The sequence below is a fragment of the Lepus europaeus genome, chromosome 11, assembly GCF_033115175.1.
Source record: "Lepus europaeus isolate LE1 chromosome 11, mLepTim1.pri, whole genome shotgun sequence".
In the NCBI taxonomy this organism is placed as follows: Eukaryota; Metazoa; Chordata; class Mammalia; order Lagomorpha; family Leporidae; genus Lepus; species Lepus europaeus.
Genome location: NC_084837.1, coordinates 25666965 through 25679146, shown reverse-complemented (window position 1 = coordinate 25679146; position 12182 = coordinate 25666965). Strand labels below are relative to the sequence as shown.

The 12182-nt window shown below is 40.5% G+C and overlaps 1 protein-coding gene across 2 annotated transcripts in view; it reads right to left on the bottom strand.

Annotated features, from left to right (window-relative positions):
• The window catches only part of SOS2 (SOS Ras/Rho guanine nucleotide exchange factor 2), a 108166-nt gene that overhangs the window by 68300 nt on the left and 27684 nt on the right, over positions 1-12182 (bottom strand). For both annotated transcript variants that reach the window (XM_062205152.1, XM_062205153.1), the window contains exons 2-4: positions 6562-6687; positions 2324-2455; positions 411-575 (exon numbers count right to left, since the gene is read on the bottom strand). In XM_062205152.1, coding sequence (XP_062061136.1) covers positions 411-575; positions 2324-2455; positions 6562-6687 — 423 coding nt within the window. The remainder of the gene's footprint in view (positions 1-410; positions 576-2323; positions 2456-6561; positions 6688-12182) is intronic.

Below are 12182 nucleotides of genomic sequence, written 5' to 3'. Positions count from 1 at the left end.
CCCATTTCCCACCTCAGAGTGCCTGGGATTGAGGACAGGCCCCAACTCAATTCCAGCTTCCTGCTAATAATGTGTCCCTAGAAGGTAGCAAGTGGTAAGTCAAATAGTTGGGCCTCTGTCGCCCACATGAGAGATAGAGACTAAATTCTCAGTTCCTGGTCTTTTTTCCTGTACATAAAAGGAGCTTAAAAGCAAAGCAAAGCAAAACAAAACAAAACGGAAATCCCAATCATTCCACAGGTTTAAAAATCTAGAAATATTAAATTTATTCTGTAAAGCCAGGATTTTTCTGTATTTCAATACCAGGAATTGTGAAAATTACTAATAAAATCATGTGTTAAAAGAGATTGAAACAAAAATGACATATATTCATTATTATTAAGTAAATTTAAATACCTATAAACACTTACCTTATCTGCACACATTGACACTTTAATGTCTTGCTGAGATATTTCATAATGTCGGATATTAAAAACATAATTACCAGCCAATTTCAAAATATCAGCTGAGATATACTCTAGTACAGCCACAATATATAGGGACACATGGTAATCCACTTTGTATCCTAAAACTTCCTATGGAAAAAAATAAATAACTTAATTCCACGCAATGACACTTTCAAGTATCAGTTAAAACTGTAAAAATTCCTATTTAACACACTTGTTTATAAAAAAAAAACTTTCTATAAACCAACTGTCTAAACTTATGGGTGCCACAGTATATGAAGTGAGTCTTTGGTCCCAGTATCAGGGCCTTTACTCTTTTTTAAAGAGACACCTAATCTAACGAATCTGCTTTTCATCAAATGAAAATAGCTGATTTTAATATAGAAAGCTTGAGACTTCACTAAAAACCTCTGAATATATTACGCAAACTCCATTTTACAAATAACTGTCTTCCATCTGTCTTCAAATCTATTGTACACTAAAGCATATTCTATTGGCTAATACCTCCTAAGCTACTTTTTGACATTTTTATAAAAATATCTGTGATAGCCAGCGCCGCGGCTCACTAGGCTAATCCTCCGCCTTGTGGCGCCGGCACACCGGGTTCTAGTCCTGGTTGGGGCACCGGATTCTTTCCCGGTTGCCCCTCTTCCAGGCCAGCTCTCTGCTGTGGCCAGGGAAGGCAGTGGAGGATGGCCCAAGTTCTTGGGCCCTGCACCCCATGGGAGACCAGGAGAAGCACCTGGCTCCTGCCATCGGATCAGTGCAGTGCGCCGGCCGCAGCGCGCCTACCACGGCGGCCATTGGAGGGTGAACCAACGGCAAAAGGAAGACCTTTCTCTCTGTCTCTCTCTCACTGTCCACTCTGCCTGTCAAAAATAAAAAATAAATAAATAAATAAATAAATAAAAATATCTGTGATAATACAGATTAATCTATTTTCTCAATCAACAAAAGGTTGAGAATCATGGCCTACCACATAAGAATCAATCATATGCAGCAGTCATTAGAATATGCCAAAATGCATTATCACCATTATTAATTTTAACATTATAAGAAAGGTAATTTGATTTCATCAGAATATATTTTGAGCACATATGAATATATACATGTATGGGACCAGCACTGCAGTGTAACAGGTAAAGCCACCACCTGCAGTGCTGGCATCCCATTTGGGTACCAGTTCGAGTCCTAGCTGTTCCACTTCCAATCCAGCACTCTGCTGTAGCCTGGGGAAGCAATAGAAGATGGCCCAAATCCTTGGGCCCCTGCACCCAAGTGGGAGACCCAGAAGAATCTCCCGGCTCCTGGCTTCAGATCGGTGCAGCTCCGGCCATGCTGCCAACTGGGGAGTGAACCAGGGGATGGAAGACCTCTCTCTCTTTCTCTCTCTGCCTCTCCTTCTCTGTGTAACTCTGACTTTTAAATAAATAAATATTTTAAATATATATACATGTATGTGTTTATATGTTTACATATAAGTACATACTCATGCTAGTACACATTAACAGTGCCCAAGCCACAATTCTATTTTAACACAAGAATACTACACAAATAGAATTATTATTTGTTATCCCGGTTGCCCCTCTTCCAGGCCAGCTCTCTGCTGTGGCCAGGGAGTGTAGTGGAGGATAGCCCAAGTGTTTGGGCTCTGCACCCCATGGGAGACCAGGAGAAGCACCTGGCTCCTGCCATCGGAACAGCGCGGTGCGCCGGCCGCAGCGCGCTACCGCGGCAGCCATTGGAGGGTGAACCAACGGCAAAAAGGAAGACCTTTCTCTCTGTCTCTCTCTCACTGTCCACTCTGCCTGTCAAAAAAAAAAAAAAAAGAATTATTATTTGTTATTAAAAAACTTGCCCATTAAATTGTTCATTACCTTCAATGAAGGATGGATTTTGTCCACAGGCAGTAAAAGAGGATTTCTTCGTTTTCGTTTCTCTATGGCAGATTGTGCATCAGCAATAGCCCATTTATCAATTGGATGAGGAAAGGTCTTTTGAACTCGTTCCTGTTCAGATCATAGCAGAATCACTGTAGTATTAATTTAACTGTTCATAAGTAGAAAATGCATGTAAAATTGAAATTTATCGTTATTTTTAATGCTAGCATTAAAGATGTTAGCTAGTGACACAGAATATTCTGATTCTTTTAATAACTGAATTTTTTGGTTTAAAAAAATATTAACAGGACTATCAAGATTTTTCCACACAATTCTGATGGGTAAAGAAAACAACAGAGTTGAAAAAGAAAGTCTGAGGATAATTAAGATGAACTGGAGGGGCCAGCGCAGTGGCGCACTAGGTTAATCCTCCGCCTGCGGCACCAGCATCCCATATGGGTGCCAGGTTCTAGTCCTGGTTGCTCCTCTTCCAGTCCAACTCTCTGCTGTGGCCTGGGAGGGCAGTGGAGGATGGCCCAGGTGCTTGGACCCCTGCACCCATGTGGGAGACTAGGAGGAGAGGCACCTGGCTCCTGGCTTTGGATCGGCATAGCTCCGGCTGTAGCGGCCATTTGGGGAGTGAACCAAGGGAAGGAAGACCTTTCTCTCTGTTTCTCTCACAGTCTGTAACTCTACCTGTCAAAAAAAAAAAAAAGGCCGGCGCTGTGGCTTAACAGGCTAATCCTCTGCCTTGCAGCGCTGGCACACTGGGTTCTAGTCCCAGTTGGGGCGTCGGATTCTATCCCGGTTGCCCCTCTTCCAGGCCAGCTCTCTGCTATGGCCCGGGAGGGCAGTGGAGGATGGCCCAAGTGCTTGGGCCCTGCACCGCATGGGAGACCAGGAGAAGCACCTGGCTCCTGGCTTCGGATCAGCGTGATGCGCGGGCCGCAGCGGCCATTGGAGGGTGAACCAATGGCAAAAAGGAAGACCCTTCTCTCTGTCTCTCTCTCACTGTCCACTCTGCCTGTCAAAAAAAAAAAAAAAAAAGGAAGTGAATGATCTATCTCTACAATGAAAATTACAAGATATTGATGAAAGAAAGTATAGAGGACACATAAAAAAAAGAGTGGATTGGAAGAATTAATATTCTTAAAATGTCAATACTCCCCAAAGCAATTTACAAATTAGAAAAAAAAAAAAAAAAGGTTGAACTAGAGGAGCCAGCGCTGTGGCACAGTGGGTTAAAGCCCTTGCCTGAAGCACCAGCATCCCATATGGGTGCCAGATATAGTTCCAGCTGCTCCTCTTCCGATCCAGCTCTCTGCTATGGACTGGGAAAGCAGTAGAAGATGGCCCAAGTCTTTGGGACCCTGCATCCAAGTGGGAGACCCAGAAGAAGCTCCTGGCTCCTGGCTTCGGACTGGCACAGCTCCAGCCGTTGTAGCCATCTGGGGAGTGAACCAGTGGATGGAAGACCTCTCTCTCTGACTCTGACTCTACTTCTCTCTGTAACTTTGTCTTTCAATTAAATAAAATAAATCTTGGGGCCAGCGCCGTGGTGCAGTAGGTTAATCCTCTGCCTGCGGTGTCAATGTCCCATATGGGCATCGGTTCTAGTCCCGGCTGCTCCTCTTCCAATCCAGCTCTCTGCTGCGGCCTGGGAAAGCAGTGGAAGATGGCCCAGGTGCTTTTGGCCTGGGAAAGCAGAAGATGGCCCAGGTCCTTGGGCCCCTGTACCCAAGTGGGAGACTGGGAAAGAAGCACCAGGCTCCTGGCTTCAGATGGGCACAGCTCCAGCCATTGCAGCCATTTGGGGAGTGAACCAAAAGATGGAAGACCTTTCTGTCTCCCCTCTGTCTGTAACTCTACCTCTCAAATAAATAAATCTTTAAAAAAAGATGAACTGGAAAAAGAAAAAGGTAATCATACATCACATATATGGGAGAGAGTAAAGGCAAGAAATAGTGTATTAGTGATTTTAGGTATGTTTCCACAGTTGAAACTACTTACTCAGCAGAAGTTTCTAATTTATTAATAGTTATTATACCTTTTGCTAGTGGTAGAGCTTCAAACATAGGTAATAATTCAAAAGAACAGATATCATATACCTCTTGGAAGATCAACTGGGTTGGGGGGCTCAGAATGGCTATGGAAGTATTCTAGCAAGAATAATTCAAGCCTTTGTATTCATTTAATCTTAAATTTAACCAGTGATTGGCATGAATAATTAAAACTGCTGATAGTGAAATCAAACTCCGATTTAGCAGGTTTCCTATTTTTAAAATTGTAGCCTCAGATTTTTGCAAATTTCCTGTATGGAGAAGTGCTCTTTCAATGTATTTACTTAATGTTCAAACATTATAGCAGAGAATGGGAAACAAATGCTCAGTGCCAACAATCCTTCAAAATCTTAATAGCATTCACTCCAAAATTAAGATTTTTTTCCTTTACACTGAAAGTTGCCACTTTATCATTAAAAAAGTCAAGAGAGATAATGTAAACAGTGTAATACAAAGGTAATTTCTTAAAGCTGTACTGACATGTATTTCTAAAATTCTAGAAACATTCACCAAATAAGGAAAAACAAGTATCTGGACACTAATCTACACATATTCTTTTAGAGGAAAACATTTTTAAATCAATGACAACCTTCAGATTTACATTAATGCTTTACCGTGGTAATATTTATATGAAGTAAAATGCACTGAGATTAGGTATGCAAATCAGTAAGTTTTGAAAATGTTTATATCCATGTAATCACAACCCCAATTAAGATATAAAATATGCCTATAATCTTTTTTTTTTTCTTTTCCCAAAGAAACCTTTTATTTAAGGAATACAAGCTTCATGAATTTCATAAATACAACTTTAGGAACATAGTGATTCTTCCCAGTGTACCTGCCCTCCCATCCATACTCCCACCCCTCTTCCTCCACCCTCTCCTATTCCCAGTCTTATCTTTTACTAAGATCTATTTACAATTAACTCCATATATAGAAGATTAACTGTACTAAGTAAAGAGTTCAACAAATTATATGGAAAAAAAAAAAACTGTCCCTCAATAGTCAAGACATGTCTATAATCTTGATCTTCATTCCTCATAGGCAACCATCTTCATTTATACCCAATTGATTTTAGATGTTTCCCAATCTCATAAAAATGAAATCATATAACATGTACTCTTTTAGGTCTAGCTTTTTCCACTCTCTATGCCTGAGAATTGCAGCTGTACTGCTGCATATATAAACAGATCATTCTTTCATTGTATTATTGTGTACTATGCCACTTTATCAATCTACCATATTTGTTTATCCATTTTCCTACTGGCAGAATTTGAGTTGCTTCCAACTTTTGGCTATTATGAATTAAACTGCTTGCCATTCATGTGTAAGTCTCTTTGTGAATATGTATTTTCATTCTCTAGGGTTAAATACCTAGGAGTAAAATTGCTATGTCACAGGTTATTAGCAACTTTATATGAAACTCCCAATTTTCCAAAATGTTAATACCATTTTATACTCCCACTAGACTTGTGTAAAACTTGTAGTTGCTCTACATCCTTACCAACATTTGATATAATCAGCCTTTAATCCCTTTTGGTGCATATGAAATGACATCTCACAGTGGTTTTAATTTTTGGGTATTAGTGCTCACTCTGTCTTTTATGAAGTGTCTGTTTAAGACCTCTGCTCATTTTAAGAAAAGTATCTGTTTGTTATTGGTATGTTGAAATTTTAAACATTTTCTAGATGTAAGTCCCTTTTCAGAAATATATAATAAAAACATTTTCCCCTAATCTGTTATTTATACCTTTTAATTTTCTTAATTTTATTCTTCAATAATTATTGCATTTTGAATTCTCTAAAAAATTATTTCCCTGGCCCCAGGTTATGAAGATAGTCTCCAGCATTTTCTCCCTGGAACTTAGAGTTTCAGCTTTTATGTCTAAGGTTACAATCCCTCTTGAATAAATTTTTGTCTGCTGTGTGAGATAGTTTCAAGGTATTTTTTCTTTATAAATTTATTTAGTGGTTCTAGCACTTTTTTTTTCTTTGGCTGAAAACTTTTCCTAAATGAATTGCCTTGACATCTTTGTCAAAAATGAACTGAATATATATACCAAACATAAATTTTGTGGTTTTTATTTCCACAATAATTTAGAATAAGGTAGATTTACGTATAAATTTTTTAAACAGTGGTTCAATGACTTTTTAAAGTAACAAAATAATTTTTACCTCCACATCTTGAACAGTTCTTGGCTGGGCCATGCATAATTTATTAAGCAGCTGAAAAATCAGCTCTTCAATATAATAGAGAGACTCTTCATTAGCTGAGAGATTGGGATGTACTTGCTCCTGAACCTTTAAAAAAAAGTTTTTGGTTAAAGCACTGGCAAAAAACAGGAACTGAACAAAGTTAAAGAGAACCACACATAAAATTAATAATATTTTACTAGAACAATTACTCAAATAAAGACATAAAACAAAATGAAAGGAAAAAGTTATATTTGAGGGTCTATGTGAACTTTTAACCTACATAGCCTTGTTTCTTAACCTTTTTTTGGCACCTTTGATTACCCCTCAAAAGCCACTGAACTCTCTCCTCCCTACCACCAGAGAGCATATACACATAAAGTATTCTACATAATTTCAGGATTCATGAATACTCTGAAGTCAACTAATAAATCCACTAGAAGTCACACTAGGTCATCAATCTTCACAAAGAGGTACTATTAAAACACCCTTCTATTCTACAATTCACAGAACTTAGTAAGCACTACTCAGCTTTTACAAAGGCATGCTCTTATTGTCATCACCTACCTATGGTGAGCCTCCTTTGTCATTTTTAATTTTCCTAAAGTTAGAACCCAGCAATCTGTCCTAAAAATAATCCAATTAGACTGGTTATGAGAAATATGGTGAAAAGCAGTGCTTAGCACATAATTTAATAAGTGCCCAATAAATATTTGTTGAAAGAAATATTATTCTAACTTTCTACTCTGTGATATTAGAAGGATGTTAGTGCTACTGACACAAAAAAGAAAACAAAACAAACAGAGAGTTATTTTGAAAAATAGAATCAATAATTAAAGCCTTCTCAGAAGACTTTAGCATGGAATTGACAATTCCTATCTCGATTCTCAAAACTTAGCATTAAATTCTCCCTCACATTTGGATCATGTAGCCAGCACTAAATCAACCATTGCCAGAAATGCTTGACTTACAACTTAGGCTTTGCCATTTCCTGAGCGATCCATCTCTGAACAAAATGAGGGACAAAAGATTAGTTTAAGATTATATATTACAGCCTTCGGTATTATATAGGTCTACAGAATCTGTACCTAAATCTGTTCGTTTGCAATATTAGTTACTTGTATATTCATTCTTACTCTTCTTTTAAAAATGATTTATTTTATTTATTTGAAAGGCAGAGTTAGAGAGAGAGAGAAAATCTTCCATCTGTTGGTTCACTCCTCAAATGGCCACAATGGGCCAGACGGAAGCCAGAAGCCAGAAGCCAGGAGCTTCCTCTGAGTCGGCCATATGGGTGCAGAGTCCCAAGTACTTGGGTCATCTTCCGCTGCTTTCCCAGGTGCCTGAGTATGGAACTGGATTGCAAGTGGAGCAGCTGGAACATGAACTAGCGCCCATATGGAATACTGGTGTTGCAGACAGCGGGTGTGCCACAATGCCAGCCCCATCATTCTTATTCTTGATCAGTGTCTCAGAGGTTTATCACTTTCATTAATCTTTTCAAGAACCATCTCTTGGTTTTGTTGATCCTATTTTATGTACAATTTATATTTCATTTATTATTCATTTATTATTTATCTTCATTATTTATTAACTTCCTGGTTTTTAAGGCATAATAATTGTACAATGGGAACCCAGAATAAAGTACTGTGTGTCATACAACCTGTACATGTACAGAAGAAGAAAAATCTAGCCAGCAGAAGCAAAGAAAACTAGGGAACCACTACAACTTAGTATACCAGAGCCATGTCAGACTCTACAGGTATACTGAACACAGAAATCCAGAATTAAAGAAAGGAAATGAACAATGAAGATATAGAGGAAGAGCACAAAAAGGGACACCTATAGGAGCCACTCCCAGACTGCCAAACTCTGCACTTGACCTCACCTCATCATTCTTCTCTTAACAGAAATGCCAAAATTAAAACAATCTCTGGGTGCTGGTGCCGTGGTATACTAGGTTAAGTCTCTGCCTGTGGCATTGGCATCCCCTATGAGCCCTAGTCTGAGTCCTGTCTGTCCCACTTATGATCCAGCTCACTGCTAATGCTCCTGGAAAAGCAGTGGAAGACAGATCAAGTGCTTCAGCCCCTGCACCCACATGGGAGACCAGGAAGAAGCTCCCAGCTCCTAGCTTCAGATTGGCTCAGCTCCAGCAGTTGCGGCCATTTGGGAAGTGAACCAATAGATGGAAGACCTCTGTCTCTCTGTAACTCTGCCTCTCAAATAAATAAATCTTTAAAAACAAAATAAAACAAACAAACAAAAAAAACTACATCTTATGCTGCTGGACTGATTCCAAGTCCCCCCAATGATAAGCAGTGTTTCTGCTTATCAGCTCCCTCTCAATATACTTTCTCTTCCCAAAGTATCATGGCTTCCTTCAGTATATTGGCCTTCTGATGCAAGCCATCATAAAGACTTATCATGGTTTGATAACAAATCTCTGTTTTCCATTTTTCTCTAAACATTATTTTTATAAAAACCCATATATTTTAATATGGAATGTTCTGTAATCCTCTAGTTCAAAATAGCTTCTACTTTCCATCCTTGTTTCTTCTTCGACCTTAAGAATCTAGAAATATAGTTTTTATTTTTTAAACATTTGGGATTTTTTAAAATTTAATTGACAGGCAGAGATACAGACAATGAGAGAGAGAGAGACAGAGACAGAGAGAAAGGTCTTCCTTCCATTGGTTCACTCCCCAAATGGCTGCTACGGCTGGCGTTGCACCAATCCAAAGCCAGGAGCCAGGTGCTTCTTCCTGGTCTTCCATGCAGGTGCAGGGACCCAAGCACTTGGGCCATCCTCCAATGCCCTCCCAGGCCACAGCAGAGAGCTGGACTGGAAGAGGAGCAACCAGGACTAGAACCCAGTGCCCAAATGGGATGCCGGCGCCACAGGCGAAGGATTAACCAAGTGAGCCATGGCGCTGGCCCCAACATTTGGGATTTCTAAAGTTATCTTTTTTCATTGCTTTTTAGAATAATAAAATGATCAGAAAATACACTTTCAATAATTTTAATTTTTTGAAATTTGTTGAGGCTTGCATCACAGCACATTATATGGCTTATATAACTTCAATGACAAGCTCATTAAGTAAGAAATGCAATAATCTTAAGCAAACTCATTCAGAAAACAGACAAATAAAGCATGCTCTTAAAAAAAAAAAAGATTTATTTTATTTATTTGAAAGACAGAGTTACGGAGAGCGGTGGCGAGAGAGAGAGAGGTCTTCCATCTGCTGGTTCACTCCCCAGATGGCCGCAACAGCCAGAGCTGCACCAATCCGAAGCCAAGAGCTTCTTCCAGGTCTCCCACGTAGGTGCAGGGTCCCAAGGTCTTCAGCCATCTTCCACTGAAGATGGTCTTTCCCAGGCCACTGCAGAGAGCTGGAATGGAAAAGGAGCAGCCGGGACCAGAACAGACGCCCATATGTGATGCCAGCACCTTAGGCCAGGGCTTTAACTTGCTGCACCACAGTGCCAGCCCCAAAACAGGCTCTCTTTAACATAAAAAGTAAAAAAAAAAAAAAAAAAAAAAAAAAAAAAAAAAATTATAGGCTATTTTCACCCACAAACCCAGAAATGAAGGCTTAAATAAATTATCCACTTAAGTGAGCATTTGGCCTACCAGCTAAGATGCCAACTGGTACACCTGTATCTCATACCAGAATGTCTGGCTCCCAGGCCATGCTCCACTCCCAACTCCAGCTTCCTGCTAATGAACACCCTTGGCAGCAGCAGGACTGGCTCAGGTAGTTTAGTCCCTGCCACCCATGTGGGAGACCTGAGTTGAGTCCCCAGCTGTCAACTAGCCCAGCCACAGCTGGCATTTTAACAGCGAATCAGTAGTAGATGAGAGCTCTCTCAGTCTATCTGCCTGCCTCTCCCTGTCTCCAAATAAAGCATCAACTAAATTGCATAATATATAAAAAGACTGCACAATATGACCAAGTTGAATTTATTCCAAGGAAGATGGAGTGAGTTTAATGCTGTAAAATGAAGCAATGTAATTCACCATGTTAACAGATTAAAGAAGAAAAAGAGCATGATCATCTCAGTAGATGTAAAAGAAAGCATCTGAAAAAAGTTCAGCATTAATTCATGACAAAATCTCTTAGTGACCTTCCTCAAGTTAATAAAAAGTTATTTTTCACTGCTTTTTAGAATAATCACATGTGATCAGAAAATATACTTTCAATAATTTTAATTTTTTGAAACTTTTGACCTTCTTCAAGTTCTAAAGAGTATCTACAAAAGCATTAGAATAAAACGATACCTGATAGTAAAATACAAGAACTTTTCTTTTTGCGACTGAGAAAAAGGTAAGGGTATATATTATCACTTCTATTCCATACTGTACTGGAGGTCCTAGTGCAATAAAGCAAGAAAACCAAACGTACAAAAATCAGTAAGGGGCAAACAAATTTGCAGATGATTACTCATTGTGATGGTTAATTTTAGAGTGTCCAGATACTGAAATTTGCATCACAGCATGTTATACAAGCCTACATGACTTCAAAGACGTAAAGTTTTAATGACCTGGTTTAACATTATTTCTGGGTATGTCTGTAAGAGTGTTTTGGGATGAAATGAACATCTGGACTGGTAGACAGGGGCCAGAGCTGTGGCACAGCAGGTTAAAGCCCCGGTCTGCAATACCAATATCACATATGGGCACCAGTTTGAGTCCCGGCTGCTCCACTTCTCATCCAGCTCTCTGTTATGGCCTGGGAAAGCAGTGGAAAATGCCCCCTGCATCCGCATGGGAGACACAGAGAAGTGTAGTGGAATGAGAAGGCCATGCCAAGGTGGCCACTGGCAAGCGAGCGTCAGTTAGTCAGGAATGGTTTTGAAACTGCCTGGTGACAGGCTGTGATTGGATGGCTCTGGAAACTGCCTGGCGACAGGCTGTGATTGGATGGATTTGAAACTGCCTGGCGACAGGCTGTGATTGGATGGCTCTGGAAACTGCCTGGCAACAGGCTGTGATTGGATGGATTTGAAACTGCCTGGCGACAGGCTGTGATTGGATGGCTGTGGAAACTGCCTGGCAACAGGCTGTGATTGGTTGGGGTATGGACCGCCCCTTGACCAGATTGGCTGGTCTTGGCTATATAAGCTGTTGTACCAACTGTAATAAACGAGTCTGCAGGCTGCTCGCCTCAAGCCTGCTCTCACCGGACTCCCGGGGTCTGTGTGTTGACTCCGCGCCTCTTGCCCCCACCACACTGCTCCTCTCAGAAACGAACCCACTGCAACATTGTGGAGAAATCAACTGCAACATCTGGCGCGCCAACGTGACTGAGAAAGAAACAGCGTGTCGGACTCGGCGAGGTCCCCCCTGGATTTCGGCAAGTAGGCCCCTCGGTGTTCTGTGTGCTGTTTGGCTCTGTGAGGGTGAGCACAGAGCCCCCTCCTACGCCCCTTTCCTTGTCCTTGTCCTCGGTCTAAGTGACCCCAGGTTAGCACACACCGCCCTGAAGTGTATGTCGCTTCTCGGCTCCTCCTTTTACTTTTGGTTCGCCCGGCGAATTCACATAAGGGACTGATCATCCCAGAATTCGGAACCAAGTCATCTTCCCTCACTCGAGAGAGGT